Genomic DNA, 13057 nt, shown 5'->3' on the forward strand with positions numbered 1-13057 from the left:
AATTACATGAAATAAACTCGGATCTTAATTTATTAGATTGAGTATATGCTGATAAACTAACATTTATTTTATTAACAATAATATGTTCATACAAAGTTTACAAACTACGAGATTAGAAAGAGATATAGGATACCAATCCCAACAAACCGATGCTAATTTTGTGTCATATCCCTAATATGTTTATCTTTTGTTTTTTTTTTTTTTTGGTCTAATTATTATTTGTGCAACTAGCTCATAAATATATCCATTGTTGATTTTTTTTTATTGGTTATTGAATATTCATATTTCAAAAAAAGAAAAGAAAATAAACAGACACCATTTGGTCTCTTTCTCTATGTCTCATTCAATTTGCTGTCAATACTTTTAATAAATAATTTATCGTGTTAATTTATAGTTAAGTTTTCAAAAAAAAAAAAAAAAAAAAAAAAAGAATTTATGAACACTCCTTTATAAAGTTTGTAAACACATTCACAGTTCTCTTTGTCCTTTTTTTTAAAACTAAAATATCAAAATTATTATTTGAATATTCTTCGATAAAAATTAACGTGAAAGAACTTAAATACAAGTACGAGAACTAAATTAAAAAAAAATTAACAATTGTGACCCATGTGTAAAATATGAACTTTAACAATACTATTATTATTATTATTATTATTTTGGGGAATAGCTTTAACGTTACTTGAACGTGCAAGCTTTCACACATATTATCTTAAAAAGCAATTGCTAAATCTAAAAACATTTAATTGATGTACGCAATATGAGCAGAAAATTTTAATTAAGCTTATTTTTCTATTAAATACAATACAAATTGAAAGATAAAAGTGTACCACATTACATGTGACAATCTTTCTGATCCATGTGTAAAATTCCCTAACAATAAGAGTTTTATTTAGTTGGGAATCAAAGCAACTTCACTAAGCACATATTTAGATTGACCAAAGAGAAAAAATATTTTTTGAAAAATCATTTTTATTTAAACTCTTTTGATTAAAAAAAAAAACTTAACATACACTTTAAAAATGCTTGATTCAAACATTTCAAATTTTTTTCAAAATGACTTATTTTCAAAATTAAATACTTGAAAAGTTAAACCCAACACAATTAGATGTTTATAACCTCTAAGTTTAGATTATAATCCTCACTCACATTTAGTGGTAAACTATCAAAAAGTATTGTACAAAAATGAAGTTTGAAATGAAATATTTTGTGATGTAAGCTAAATATGAATGAGATAAAAAAGCCATTTTTGGTCCTTAATGTTGGGTTTAATTTTCATTTAATCCCCATATATTTTAAAACGTTACATTGAGTTTATAAATATTTAGTCCCAATCAGAGGAGAAAAATGCACACCCAAAAACGTACGTACATACAAGAATTATAATGACATTAAGACCTGTAAATTATTCTTAAAAAAAAAAAAAGGCCTGTAAATTACCAAATTGGGAACTGATGGTCTACCAACTTTATCTCAAACTAAACAACCTTTAAAACCTTTCCTAAGGGCAGTTTCGTCCAAATTCTTTCCTATGAAAACCAACTTGTTTATCCTCTTTTCATCAGAGCCCCATGCTTTGCCCGGGGAGCCATCCAAGATAGAGTGCACTCCCTGAAAGATGAAACATGCAAAAGCAACCATTGATTAATTTTTGGAAAAATGTTTGGATCAAACTTTTGATTTCATCTAATTGAACCCTAAAAGTAAATAATCCCAAAATTAGTTAAGTTTCGTTGCACATATGATGAGATTGTTGTTATGCGTATTGACTATTGATTTTGGTGGTCAATTCAAGTATAGCTTAACTTAGTGGATAAGATATCAATTAATTTCGACGGTTTGATCTAACTGTATAATTGAAAAAAGTAATATAAGAAGAAATGAAGTACCTGAAAGACATAGCGCTGCTCGTAACCATTTACACTCAACACTCCTTTCATTCTATACAAGTCATCTCCTTTCTCTTCGATCAATCGTTCAAGCCAATCATCAACCTACAAGATGCATTTTAAGCATTGAATCACAACTAAAACAGTAAAAACCGCACCAATGAACTTCAATAGCAAAGCCGAAGTGATGACAGTAAAATTAGATCAATATCCGGAATAACAGTATTAAAAAAAAAGGTTGATTTAGCTAAGTAAACTATAAACGCCCTCCAAAATTTTCATGGTGTTTGGTTACAAAATAAAAGAAATGTTTTGAAAATTCTATAAGCATTTGAAAAGAATTTTAAAGAAAGCATTTAATTAGCGTTTCTCCAAAGAAAAAAAAAAGGATGTTCAAAACTTAAAAAGTCATACCAAACTCATCGAAACTCTAAGCTCAAGAATTCAGCAGTCCAAAAAAAAAAAAAACTGTCAAATAAAAGGTGTTAGATGGTCCAGATTAATTTTGTGAAATTTGAATGCCAATTATCATCAAGAAATCTCACAAGTGAAATGCGAAAACAGCATACAACAGTAATTAATAATATCAGTACCTCATCAAGGTCAAGTAATCCCTCAGAAACAATGCTGACACTAGACACGGCAGAATCATGTACATGATCGTGATGATGATGATGATGATCGTGTCCCTTATGGTGCTCTGCAAAATTGGCCAAATAATTAAATTATGAAATGTTTAAAAAAGAAATTTGTTCTTGTAATTTTACTCCTATCTTCCCCATGTTAATATTTTGAAAGTAACATATGTTACAGAACATCATACTAAAACAACAAAATACTTTTTGTGCTCTTTGTTCTTTTTTATTCTGAAAAATTGTTTCTAAAAATTATTCTGCCAAACAAGTTTTTATATACAAAAAATATTTTCAAACGTAACTTCCAAAATGCCCTTTATTTTCATGGGATTTTTTATGACAAGTTATTTGTGTTTCAGAAACACACTAGAGCAGAAGAAAACAGAAAAAAGAGCGCAAATGTACCATGTTCAGCTTCATGTTTGCGCTCTCCAGAACAAGAGTTGGCTTCAACATGAGAATCAATTCTGCACAACAAACACAAGGTTCAAAATATTTTTAGAATTGGATGTGTCGTAATACTTAAAATGGGAACAATAAGTAAGAAACAAGAAAACTTTGGCCAATCCCTGCAATTGTTGAACTCGAAAAAGTTTAGTCTCTAAACTTTGAGGTTTGTACCTTTTTAGTTCCTGAACTTTTAAATAATATTTGTAGGCCTAACACTTTAAATTTTCCCAACAATTTTTTAAAATTTTTATGAATTAATTGATCCCCCCAACACACACAAAAAAAAGGAAAGAAAAGGAAAAATCTGATGCAACCAGACTATGACCTGTCAAGATCATATCCACCCACTCCTAATACAAAGTCGATGTCAACAGATCCAAACTTAGTCAGCTTAACTTGGGCCATCGCATTTATTCGCTGCAAGATAGATATAACGTATACAATTTACAAATCATGAAGTCAGGATAAAAAATAGCACAAAATGCATTTTACATGATTTTAGATGTAACGAATATATCATCAACATGAACCTAAAGACATCAAATGAAGATAATTGATTTTTGTTTTTCCAGTGATGTTTTCTCATTGAATCCTAACCAGCTCCACTTGATCATATTTAATCTGTACATATTTACCAATGATTCAAATTATGATGTGCAATGATACCTTAATCTTCCGTGTCAGTTGCTCCAATTCTTCTGGACTTACAAGATCGATCTGCCAATACAATGTCGAAATAATAGCTAGGAGTTAAAAGGGTGGAGTTGGTTTGTAATTGGATTCTTTTAGAATAAAACTTATAATTGAAAGAAAAGTTAAGCCTGAGGGAAAAAAGTCCAGAAAGTAATTCATTACCTTGTTCATTATAATCCTATCAGCATATGCAACTTGTTCTACAGCCTCGTTCACCACAAATCTTGGTTTCACTTCATTCAAGTGTTGCATGGCATGTTTGGAGTCTACTAAAGTTACAACTCCATCTAGTTTGACATAACGTGAAACTAGTTCATCTGTACAAAATGTTTCTATAACTGGACCTGGCTTAGCAAGGCCTGCATCAATAATTCCAGTTTCCAATCATCAGTTCCTACAATTTATCATCAAAACCTATCTATCTGACCCATCAAAATAGATCACTGAACTTCCATGAAGGAAAGAGCCATAAATATTGTTGAAGTTTTTTTTGGCTATAACAAAGGTCCCTATTCTAACAGGGAACAAAAAAAATTATCAAAGAAACAACCAAATGAAAAAGTATGATGTTGCATTTCATCATTCAACTATTTCGGTATAAATTTTATCAATTGACATAAAGGGATTCACTTTCTTTGCTTTTTACTATCCACCTATAATCATCGGAATCTCCCATGTTTCCTTTCAATGCCCACAACTAAGGCCTTCAAGCCGTTCTAAACCGATTATCATCTCTCCCTCAAATGGCTCATTTCATGAGCTTTCTTCAATGCAAAATGTAACAATTTCCCAAAGGTATCCATAAAGAGAAGAGCAGACTGTTATTTGGTTGTTTGAATTTACATCAGTAAGTTTGTCGCATGTTCAAGATAGGCTTCACACTTGAGGAACCTGTCTTCGTATGTGTGAGTTTAATTCTAGCCATCTTTGAACCACTACTTTTCGTCAAGTCTCTCATAATACTTATACTCAGTGAAATAGCACTTACAAGCAACCAATTGGAATTAAATATTTCTTCTCATCGAAGATTGAAAAAGAGGGTTGTGGCTATAATATAAGTGAATGGGAAAAGGATCAATTACTTAGTAAATATGCGATAAACACAAATGCATCTTTCACCATTTTTTTTTTCAAATGACAAGCAAACTTAACAAATATACCTGTGGTTTCAATAACAATATGATCAAACTTGTCTCGTTTTTTCTTGACCAACTCCAAGAGCATTTTAACTAGATCACCTCGCACGGTGCAGCAAAGGCATCCATTATTAACCATAACAATTTCTTCAGCTACGGAAGAGTGACTGGCAACCAAAGATCCATCGATATCCACCTCACCAAACTGTAAAACAGTGATCGGAGCTTGAGCAATCTAATAGATGAATAAAATGCTAAACACAGCATAGTACCATCGTTGAAAAGTGCAGTATATACCTCATTTTCAATGACAGCAATTCGCTTGCCATGTTGAGATGTCAGAATATGATTGAGGAGAGTCGTCTGAAAATAAAGTAGCAAATCAAATCATATCAATCAGAAAAAACAATGAAAGTAGGCAAGTCACGAGCACAAACTTCACTTCTTCCTTCGCTTCTACACCAAAATAATGATAAGAATAAATAATCGATTGAACATTTCCCGTCAAGAACGAAATATTATGGTGAAAGTGTATCTGTATCATCATAGGGAAAATTAATCGCTCATCATTTGTATCAAAATACCTCAGCCCGAGAGACTGTTTGCCGACCGAGGAACTATTCGCAAACAAAATAATCAACTACAATTCTAGCAAGTACTGAAGTTGAAGAGATGCTCATACTTTGCATATCAACAATCACACAAAAAATTAGCGAACATAAGAAGAAAGAAAGAAATGCAACCTTTCCAGAACCGAGAAAGCCAGTGATCACAGTGGCGGGGACGCGAGTATCAGAACCGAGAACAGGGGAACCAGAATCTTCAGGAACAGAGACGAAGCTTCTGGAGTATAAAGGGAAAGAATTTGGACGACTACATGAAGTGGAATCTCGGAAAAGAAGAGAACAGAGGTTTCGGAGAAGCAGAGAAGAAGAAGAAGAAGAAGAAGAAGAAGAAGAATGGAGGCGAGGTTGAAAGAGGTATTTGGATGAAGTTCTGCGAACAAGAAAGGCAGTCGCCATTACTGGAGAAGGAAGTAATGGATACTGTTGGAGTTCATAAACCCTATGCTCTAAACCCCAATCTTAGGAGTTGGTAGAATAGAAAGCACATCACTGTTTGTCCATTTTTAAACCTCTCTCTTCTTTTTCTTTTATTTTAAATAGATATCAATTTTTTTTAGAGGTAATTGTTTTCGCTAAATTATACAAAAAAATATACCTAAACTTATTTGGTCTATATTACAAAAATATCCTTAAACTTCTCTTATCATATTTTGGATGGAAACCATTAATATTCATCTAAAAAATATCCTTGAACTTTTAAAAGTTGTATTAACATTTGTAGCCTTACAAAGAAAAAAAAAAGTTTAAAAATGCTCCTACCGTTAGTAGAGTAATCAATTTGTTTGAAGTTCTTTTGAGTTTAAAAAGAATCGATTTTAAAAAGATAACATAGATATCCTCTTTTTTTCCCTCAGTTTTCTCCCATTTGTCCAATTTTACACTGATTTTCTAACAACAAAATATATACCAAAACATCAAGTTAAAGCACAAAATCTCACAAAATTCTAAATTCAAATTATCCCCTTAAAACTTACCATAGTGATAAATAGCTAAATACAAGAGGAACATATATATATTTAGCTATTAGCACACACTCAACTACTAATGTATGACATTGTTAAAACATATAAGATCTAAGGTCTCCTTAGTATTTCTACTATTATTTTTCTTTTTGTTATAAATATATCTTAATTGAATGGGACAATTGTTTTTTGTAAAGATCAAAAAATTAATAAAAAGGAGAGCAAGAGAGAAATAGAGAAGTGTTAGGTCATAGATTGAAGGGAGCTAGAGGAAATGAATGAGAGAGGTAATGGGATGTTGATAAATGATATATATATATATAAATAATGGTACTAATGTAAATTTTTTAAAGTTTAGAGGTACTTTTGCAATAACATGTTACTGATTTTTGTTTATATATTATAAATAAGAGTTTTTTTTTTTAACTTTTCCGTAGATTCGAGGGTATTTTTTAAATTTTTGAAAGTTTAAGAGTATTTTTTAAACAAAACTTCAACAGTTTTCATAGTTTTCATCCAAAACTAGCGAGGGTATTTTTTAAAACTTTTGAGAATTAAAGGGCATTTTTTACACAAAGTGTAAAGCTCAAGGCATTTTTCGAAATTTATAATTATTTTAAATAGTAAAACTATTGAAAATATTTTCAAATTTAACAAATGTCTGGTTTATCAATGATAGACAATAATAAACACTAATAGACATATATCCGTGTTAATAGATATTGATAGGTGCCTATCAGTGTCGATAAACAGTGACATTTTTGCTATATTTATAAATAAGTGGACTCATTTTCTTATATTTGATAACGACCGTTTTTTTAGTGTTACTAAAAATAAATTAAAATGAAGTTTAAAAGTAGGCATACCTCAGTTAGCATAAAACTTGTAAATAAACGATTTTGAACGTGACAAAAAATGTTTTTAATAATTTTAAAACTAGTCTCAATTAATCTTTCTTTTTCAATTTCCAATTTTTGGTTAAAGAAAACAATTATATGATTGAAAGAAAGGGTTGTGATTTAGTCTCATCATCGGGCCCAAAGTTCAAAGGCCGATCCAAACGCAATCCAAGTTCGATCCAAGTCTAGCCCAAAGTCAACGATCGACCAACCCGACCCAATCCATCTCTTTCATAAATTGGATTGGATATGGATCTATCTTTTTTAAATTAGGCCAGCCAACAAGCCAACTAGTTTGAGTCGTATTTGGATTGACTCATGAAGCTGGTCCAAAAGTCCAATCCAATATAACAATATTTTCTTTTACATATAATAATGAATACTAATTAATAAATAATAATAATTTTAAATTAAAAAAAAATCAATTCAACCATTAACTAAATCTCATGTATACATGCATGAGGACTAAAAATAATAAATAGAAGATTAAATGCAAGGGTCGGTGAGAGTTGGAAAGTGAAAACCATTAAAAAAAGTGAAAGTTGCAAATATAGACATTAGACCTAAAATATTAGTAGATATAACAAAATGTAAAAAAAAAAATACAAATATGGCCAAATTTAAATAGTATATTATCATATTATTGGTAGGAGTCTATTAGTGATAGATCATATCACTAGTAAGAATCTATCAACATAGAAGTATATCGCTAATAGACTTGGGAGTTTATCAACGAAAGAAGTTATCGCTGATAGACTTGACTATATTTACATTTTTTTTTAAATGATGTTATACATTTGGTTATCATTCTTAAAAATACTACTGTTCATACGAGGTTTCCGGAAAAACGTGTTTCATGGAGTTGAACTTAAGTTGGTGTTGATGTTGGAGTTGATTTGATGCGATGTGGTTCGATCTCTAATACTTGATCCTCTGATTCTCTCTCAGTTGGGTGAATATGCTTGACTTGGAGAAGGAAAGCACCAAACGTTCTTGAAGTAGAAGTCTTGGAAGCTTGGAGTAGAAGTCTTGGAAGAGTATTTGTGTCTTCAAAGGTCTTCTGCCTTATAGGAGTGCAGCTTCAGGAGTCTTGGAAGCTTGAAGTAGAAGTCTTGGAAGAGTATTTGTGTCTTCGAAGGTCTTCTGCCTTATAGGAGTACAGCTTTAGGAGTCTTGGAAGCTTGAAGTAGAAGTCTTGGAAGAGTATTTATGTCTTCAAAGGTCTTCTGCCTTATAGGAGTGCAGCTTCAGGAGTCTTGGAAGCTTGAAGTAAAAGTCCTGGAAGAGTATTTGTGTCTTCAAAGGTCTTCTGCCTTATAGGAGTGCAGCTTTAGGAGTCTTGGAAGCTTGAAGTAGAAGTCTTAGAAGAGTATTTGTGTCTTCAAAGGTCTTCTGCCTTATAGGAGTGCAGCTTCAGGAGTCTTGAAAGCTTGAAGTAGAAGTCTTGGAAGAGTATTTGTGTCTTCAAAGGTCTTCTGCCTTATAGGAGTGTTTCTGCCTTATAGAAGTGTAGCTTCAGGAGTCTTAGGAGTCATCTGCTTGTTAGTGAATTCTCTCTGGGTCTTCTAAGTGTAGAAAATGTTGCTCTTACAAATGAAGAGAACTTCTCTATTTATAGAGTTCTCAAGTGGGCTTCGTGGGCTTGGTTGGTCCATGGACCTGACCCTTAGGCCCAAGTAGTTGATTTTGGGTCTGATCTAGAATTTGGGTCCAATTCAACATTTTTTTTTTTTTTGTAGTTTGGACTTTAAGCCCAAATAGTAATATCAAATTGGACCAATTTAATCTCATCTGATTCATCTGCGTGACGTCATCGAAACTTGTCTTCAATTCAATTCGGGACATGTGTCAACTTCTAATTGGACCCAAAGTCAATGATTTAGAAATTCGTCGTTAATTTAGCAAACGTTAATTTAGCAATCTCGAAAAAAAATGTAATTTGAGATCAAAGTATGATTTTTTGACTCATTTAATTTAATGCATCATCATGATCAAAATATGAGAATTTAGCTCAAAATTTTGATTTGAAATCTTGTTCGTTTGACACACTTTCGCTAAGTAAACTTTAATTTGAACTAAAGTAGAATTTATGTTCCACTTTAATTGCAAATTTAATTTAATTCGAATTCGGAATAGAATTTGGGGTGAAATTGAATCTTGATCAATTTTGGTTTGAGATAAAAAATTGGGATATGCTCAATTTTACTTGGAAATGAGTATAGAAACTAAGGTTGATTTAAATTCGAGATAAAATTTGGAATATAGCCAAATTTTGACTCGGCATTTTATTCACAACTCAATATCAAGGTTAACCATTCGAATATTGATAAAATTTGGGATATGGCCAAATTATAATTTGGGACGGATTTGACATTTATCTCACCCGATTTGGCTGGCTTGAATTTAGAATAAAAATTTAGATTAGAAGCTTTAGACTGAGATTTGGAATAACAGTTGATTTTAATTCCAATTTGAATGGAATATGAATTTAAACTTAAATGGAAGAGATTTTGGAGAGCCAATGTATTGGAAGACAACCCTACTAGCGAGATCAGGCATTACCAGCGATACCAAGTCATTACCAGCGAGATCGTGGGAGAGAGCGAGATCAGCGAGAGCATTTTCGAGCGAGATTGTGGGAGATAGCGACACCAGCGAGAGCGAGATTGTGGGAAAGAGCGACACTGGAAAGAGCGAGATCGTGGGAGAGAGCGAGATTGTGAGCGAGAGTGGAAAGAGCGAGATCGTGGGAGAGAGCGAGATTGTGAGCGAGAAAGTGGGAGAGAGCGAGATTTTGGAGAGAGTGACACTGGAGAGAGCGAAATCGGCGAGAGCATTTCGAGCGAGATTGTGGGAGAGAGCGACACCAGCAAGAGGATTTCGAGCGAGATTCTTCCATTTTATTATTATTATTATTATTATTTTATTAAGAATTTTTTTTTCTTTTTTTTTTTATCTCAGGCAGCCGTCTGTTTTGTGGCTAGCGATACAAGCCGTAGCGAGATTTCCTTCTCCATACTATTGGCTTATATGCCAGATTCTCTCAAATCTTAAGCTCAAAACTCCTCGCCGTTGAATCTGAGGATTCAAAACTCCACAGTGACCCCTAACTCAGGCAGCCTCCAATCGAGCATGATTATTTTTTGTTGACTCTTAACTAATTTCAACAAGAATCGAAGTTCCACAACAAAATAAACAGTATTCAGTTCGAGTAACCTGAGATTTTATCAGATTTCAACTGATTAGTAGGAAAAAAATCCCATCGAACTTAGCTATATAAATACTGGCAGGACGCATGCTCTTCTTCATCTTGTAGTGTGATCTCCTTCGTTCTTACGTCCTTTGTAGTTTAAATTGTGATTCTCTTTCGATCTTACATTCTTTACATCCTTTGTCAATCGGACTCGGATTGCAAATCACCCTTGAATTGCAATAGGAAGCTGTAAGTGAGAAGAAGGGAGAAAGAAGGAAAGATGGGGAATTAGAGCTTCCCTTCCTTTTTTGTTTTCATATATATATTTTTTTCTTTTTTTTATTTTGTTGACTTTTCTCTCTTTTTTTTTTTTCCAGAAGTTTCTTTTTTTTATTTATTTTTTTTTTTTTTTGTAGGAGTTACAGTGCAACCAAAGAAGCACAACAAAACAAGTTTTTTTTTTTTAATCTCATCGACCCGTCTTTGGTGCGCTCATGTATCCTGATCTTCATGGGAGGGGCCTTGCAAAGGCTTACAACTCTCCCATTCGATCACCCTAGGTGGATCCCGAAAAGGTCTACTTTGTAGCATCATTCGTACATCCTGATCGTCATGGGAGGGGCCCCGCAAAGGCTTACAACTCTCCCATTTGATCACTCTAAGGAGGATCTCAGAAAGGTCTACCTTGTAGCGCCGCTCGTGTATCCTGATCGTCATGGGAGGGGCCCCGCAAAGGCTTACAACTCTCCCATTCGATCACCCTAGGGAGGATCTCGGAAAGGTCTACCTTGTAGCGCCGCTCGTGTATCTTGATCGTTATGGATGGGGCCCCGCAAAGGCTTACAACTCTCCCATTCGATCACCCTCGGGAGGATCTCGGAAAGGTCTACCTTGTAGCGCCGCTCATGTATCATGATCTTCATGGGAAGGGGCCCCGCAAAGGCATACAACTCTCCTATTCGATCACCCTAGGGAGGATCCTTGAAAGGTTTGCCTTGTTATGTTACTCCTTGATCAAAATTTGAAGATAAGAAAAATATGCCATTGAGTATTTAAAGATGAGGCGGATATGCCATCAAAACTTGAAGATGAGAAGAATGTGCCATCAAGATTTTGAACGGAGTCAAGTTGGCTAGAGTCGATCTCGTGTACAAGGCGGAGCCAAACGGACCGGAGTTGTCCTTGCATATGAGGTGGAGCCGGATGGACTAGAGTCGTTCTCGCATATAAGGTAGAGCTAGACAAACCAAACTTGATCTCGCATATGAGGTAGAACCACACCCACATTTTTTAAGAGGAAGCGAAGCTACACAAATTTTGGAGAAGAGGTGAAGTTGTACCAATATTTTAGAGAGGAAACGAAACCGCACCACGAATTTGAAGATGGAGCGAAGTCGCGTCATCAGTTTGAAGATGAATGAAGCCACGCCACGACTTGGAGATGAAGCGAAGCTACGTCATGATTTTGTAGACCGAGTCATTGAAAGATGGAGCCGAGCCATGCACACCGACCTTGAACTTGAAGATGGAGCGGAGTCATGCACACCGACCTTTAACTTGAAGATGGAAGTGGGGCCATGCATGTCAATCTTGAATTTAAAGATGCCTCTGCACACCGACCTTTAACTTGAAGATGGAAGTGGGGCCATGCATGTCAATCTTGAATTTAAAGATGGAGAGGCATCAACGAAGCCTTTGAACTTAAAGATGGAGAAGCATCGATGAAGCCTTTGAACTTAAATATAGAGAAGCGTCGACGAGACTTTCGCACTTGAGTTTGACAAAGCATCGATAAATTCTTCGCATTTGAGTTTGATGAAGCATGAAGCTTTGGCTGTAGGCTTGACTTTGTGGCTTTGAGCATGAAGATGAAGCATCGATGGAGCCTCTAAACTTGAAGATGGAGGAGCGTATAAGTTTACTTTTAAAGAGGAAGTGAAGCGCATTCCACATGTGTGCCTTTTATTTACTGTGTTGGGTCCTTACGAGGGATGTCTTCAACCCATTGTGTTGCCCCCAATAGGGATGAACATCTTTAATCTGAAGTGTCATTTTTTGACAGGGATGATCAACATCAATCTTGTAGTATTATACTTAGGTGATTGTGGTACCTCTTCTGATGGACTAAACTTAAATTTCTTTAAGTTTCCTTCGTACCTTTAAAGAAAGGGATCGAATCATGAAGTAGTTCAAGTTTTTTTTTTAACTGGACTAAACTTGAAGTTTCTTTCAAGCTGCCTACATACCCTTCTTAATGATAGGGATCAAGTCATAATATAGTTCGAAGAGAATTTTTTTTTCTTTTTATGCACGACTGAACTTAAATTTCTTTAAGTTGCCTACCCTTTATAATGAAAGGGATCAAGTCATAACGTAGTTCATAATTTTTTTTTGGGCTGTTCACATTTTAAGCTCATGCGGGCTAGGAGCATCATGCAGTTTAGGCTCGTGCGATGAAGAGCTTTTTCATTTAAACTTTAGAAGCTCTTATTTCATCATGGTTTTGATTATCCTCTTCATTTGTAGGATTCATCAATATGATGAGTTTTGGCTTTACTATCAAGGAACCTTCTATAC

The 13057-nt window shown here is 34.0% G+C and overlaps 1 protein-coding gene across 1 annotated transcript; it reads right to left on the reverse strand.

The window, feature by feature from the left end:
• Positions 1-1243: 1243 nt before the first annotated feature.
• On the reverse strand, positions 1244-5931 carry LOC120069460 (uncharacterized). The gene is made up of 10 exons (XM_039021226.2): positions 5544-5931; positions 5098-5163; positions 4825-5005; positions 3827-4023; positions 3638-3688; positions 3297-3388; positions 2927-2988; positions 2480-2586; positions 1887-1991; positions 1244-1608 (listed from the first exon to the last, which is right to left on the reverse strand). Exons 1-10 carry the CDS (start codon positions 5820-5822, stop codon positions 1471-1473), a joined length of 1278 nt encoding a protein of 425 aa, XP_038877154.2. The 5' UTR covers positions 5823-5931; the 3' UTR covers positions 1244-1470.
• Between the last annotated feature and the right edge of the window lie 7126 nt (positions 5932-13057).

This window comes from Benincasa hispida, chromosome 11 (assembly GCF_027475165.1).
Source record: "Benincasa hispida cultivar pf3 chromosome 11, pf3_genome.v1.1, whole genome shotgun sequence".
Taxonomy (NCBI): Eukaryota; Viridiplantae; Streptophyta; class Magnoliopsida; order Cucurbitales; family Cucurbitaceae; genus Benincasa; species Benincasa hispida.

Excerpts from the sequence above, each read along its gene's own strand:
- LOC120069460 (XM_039021226.2), bottom strand. The coding sequence starts at position 5,822 with ATGGCGACTGCCTTTCTTGTTCGCAGAACTTCATCCAAATACCTCTTT. Across the intron at positions 2,989-3,296 it reads GGTGGATATGATCTTGACAG|AATTGATTCTCATGTTGAAG; the intron begins GTCATAGTCTGG and ends TTTGTTGTGCAG. Across the intron at positions 2,587-2,926 it reads CAAACATGAAGCTGAACATG|AGCACCATAAGGGACACGAT; the intron begins GTACATTTGCGC and ends CCAATTTTGCAG.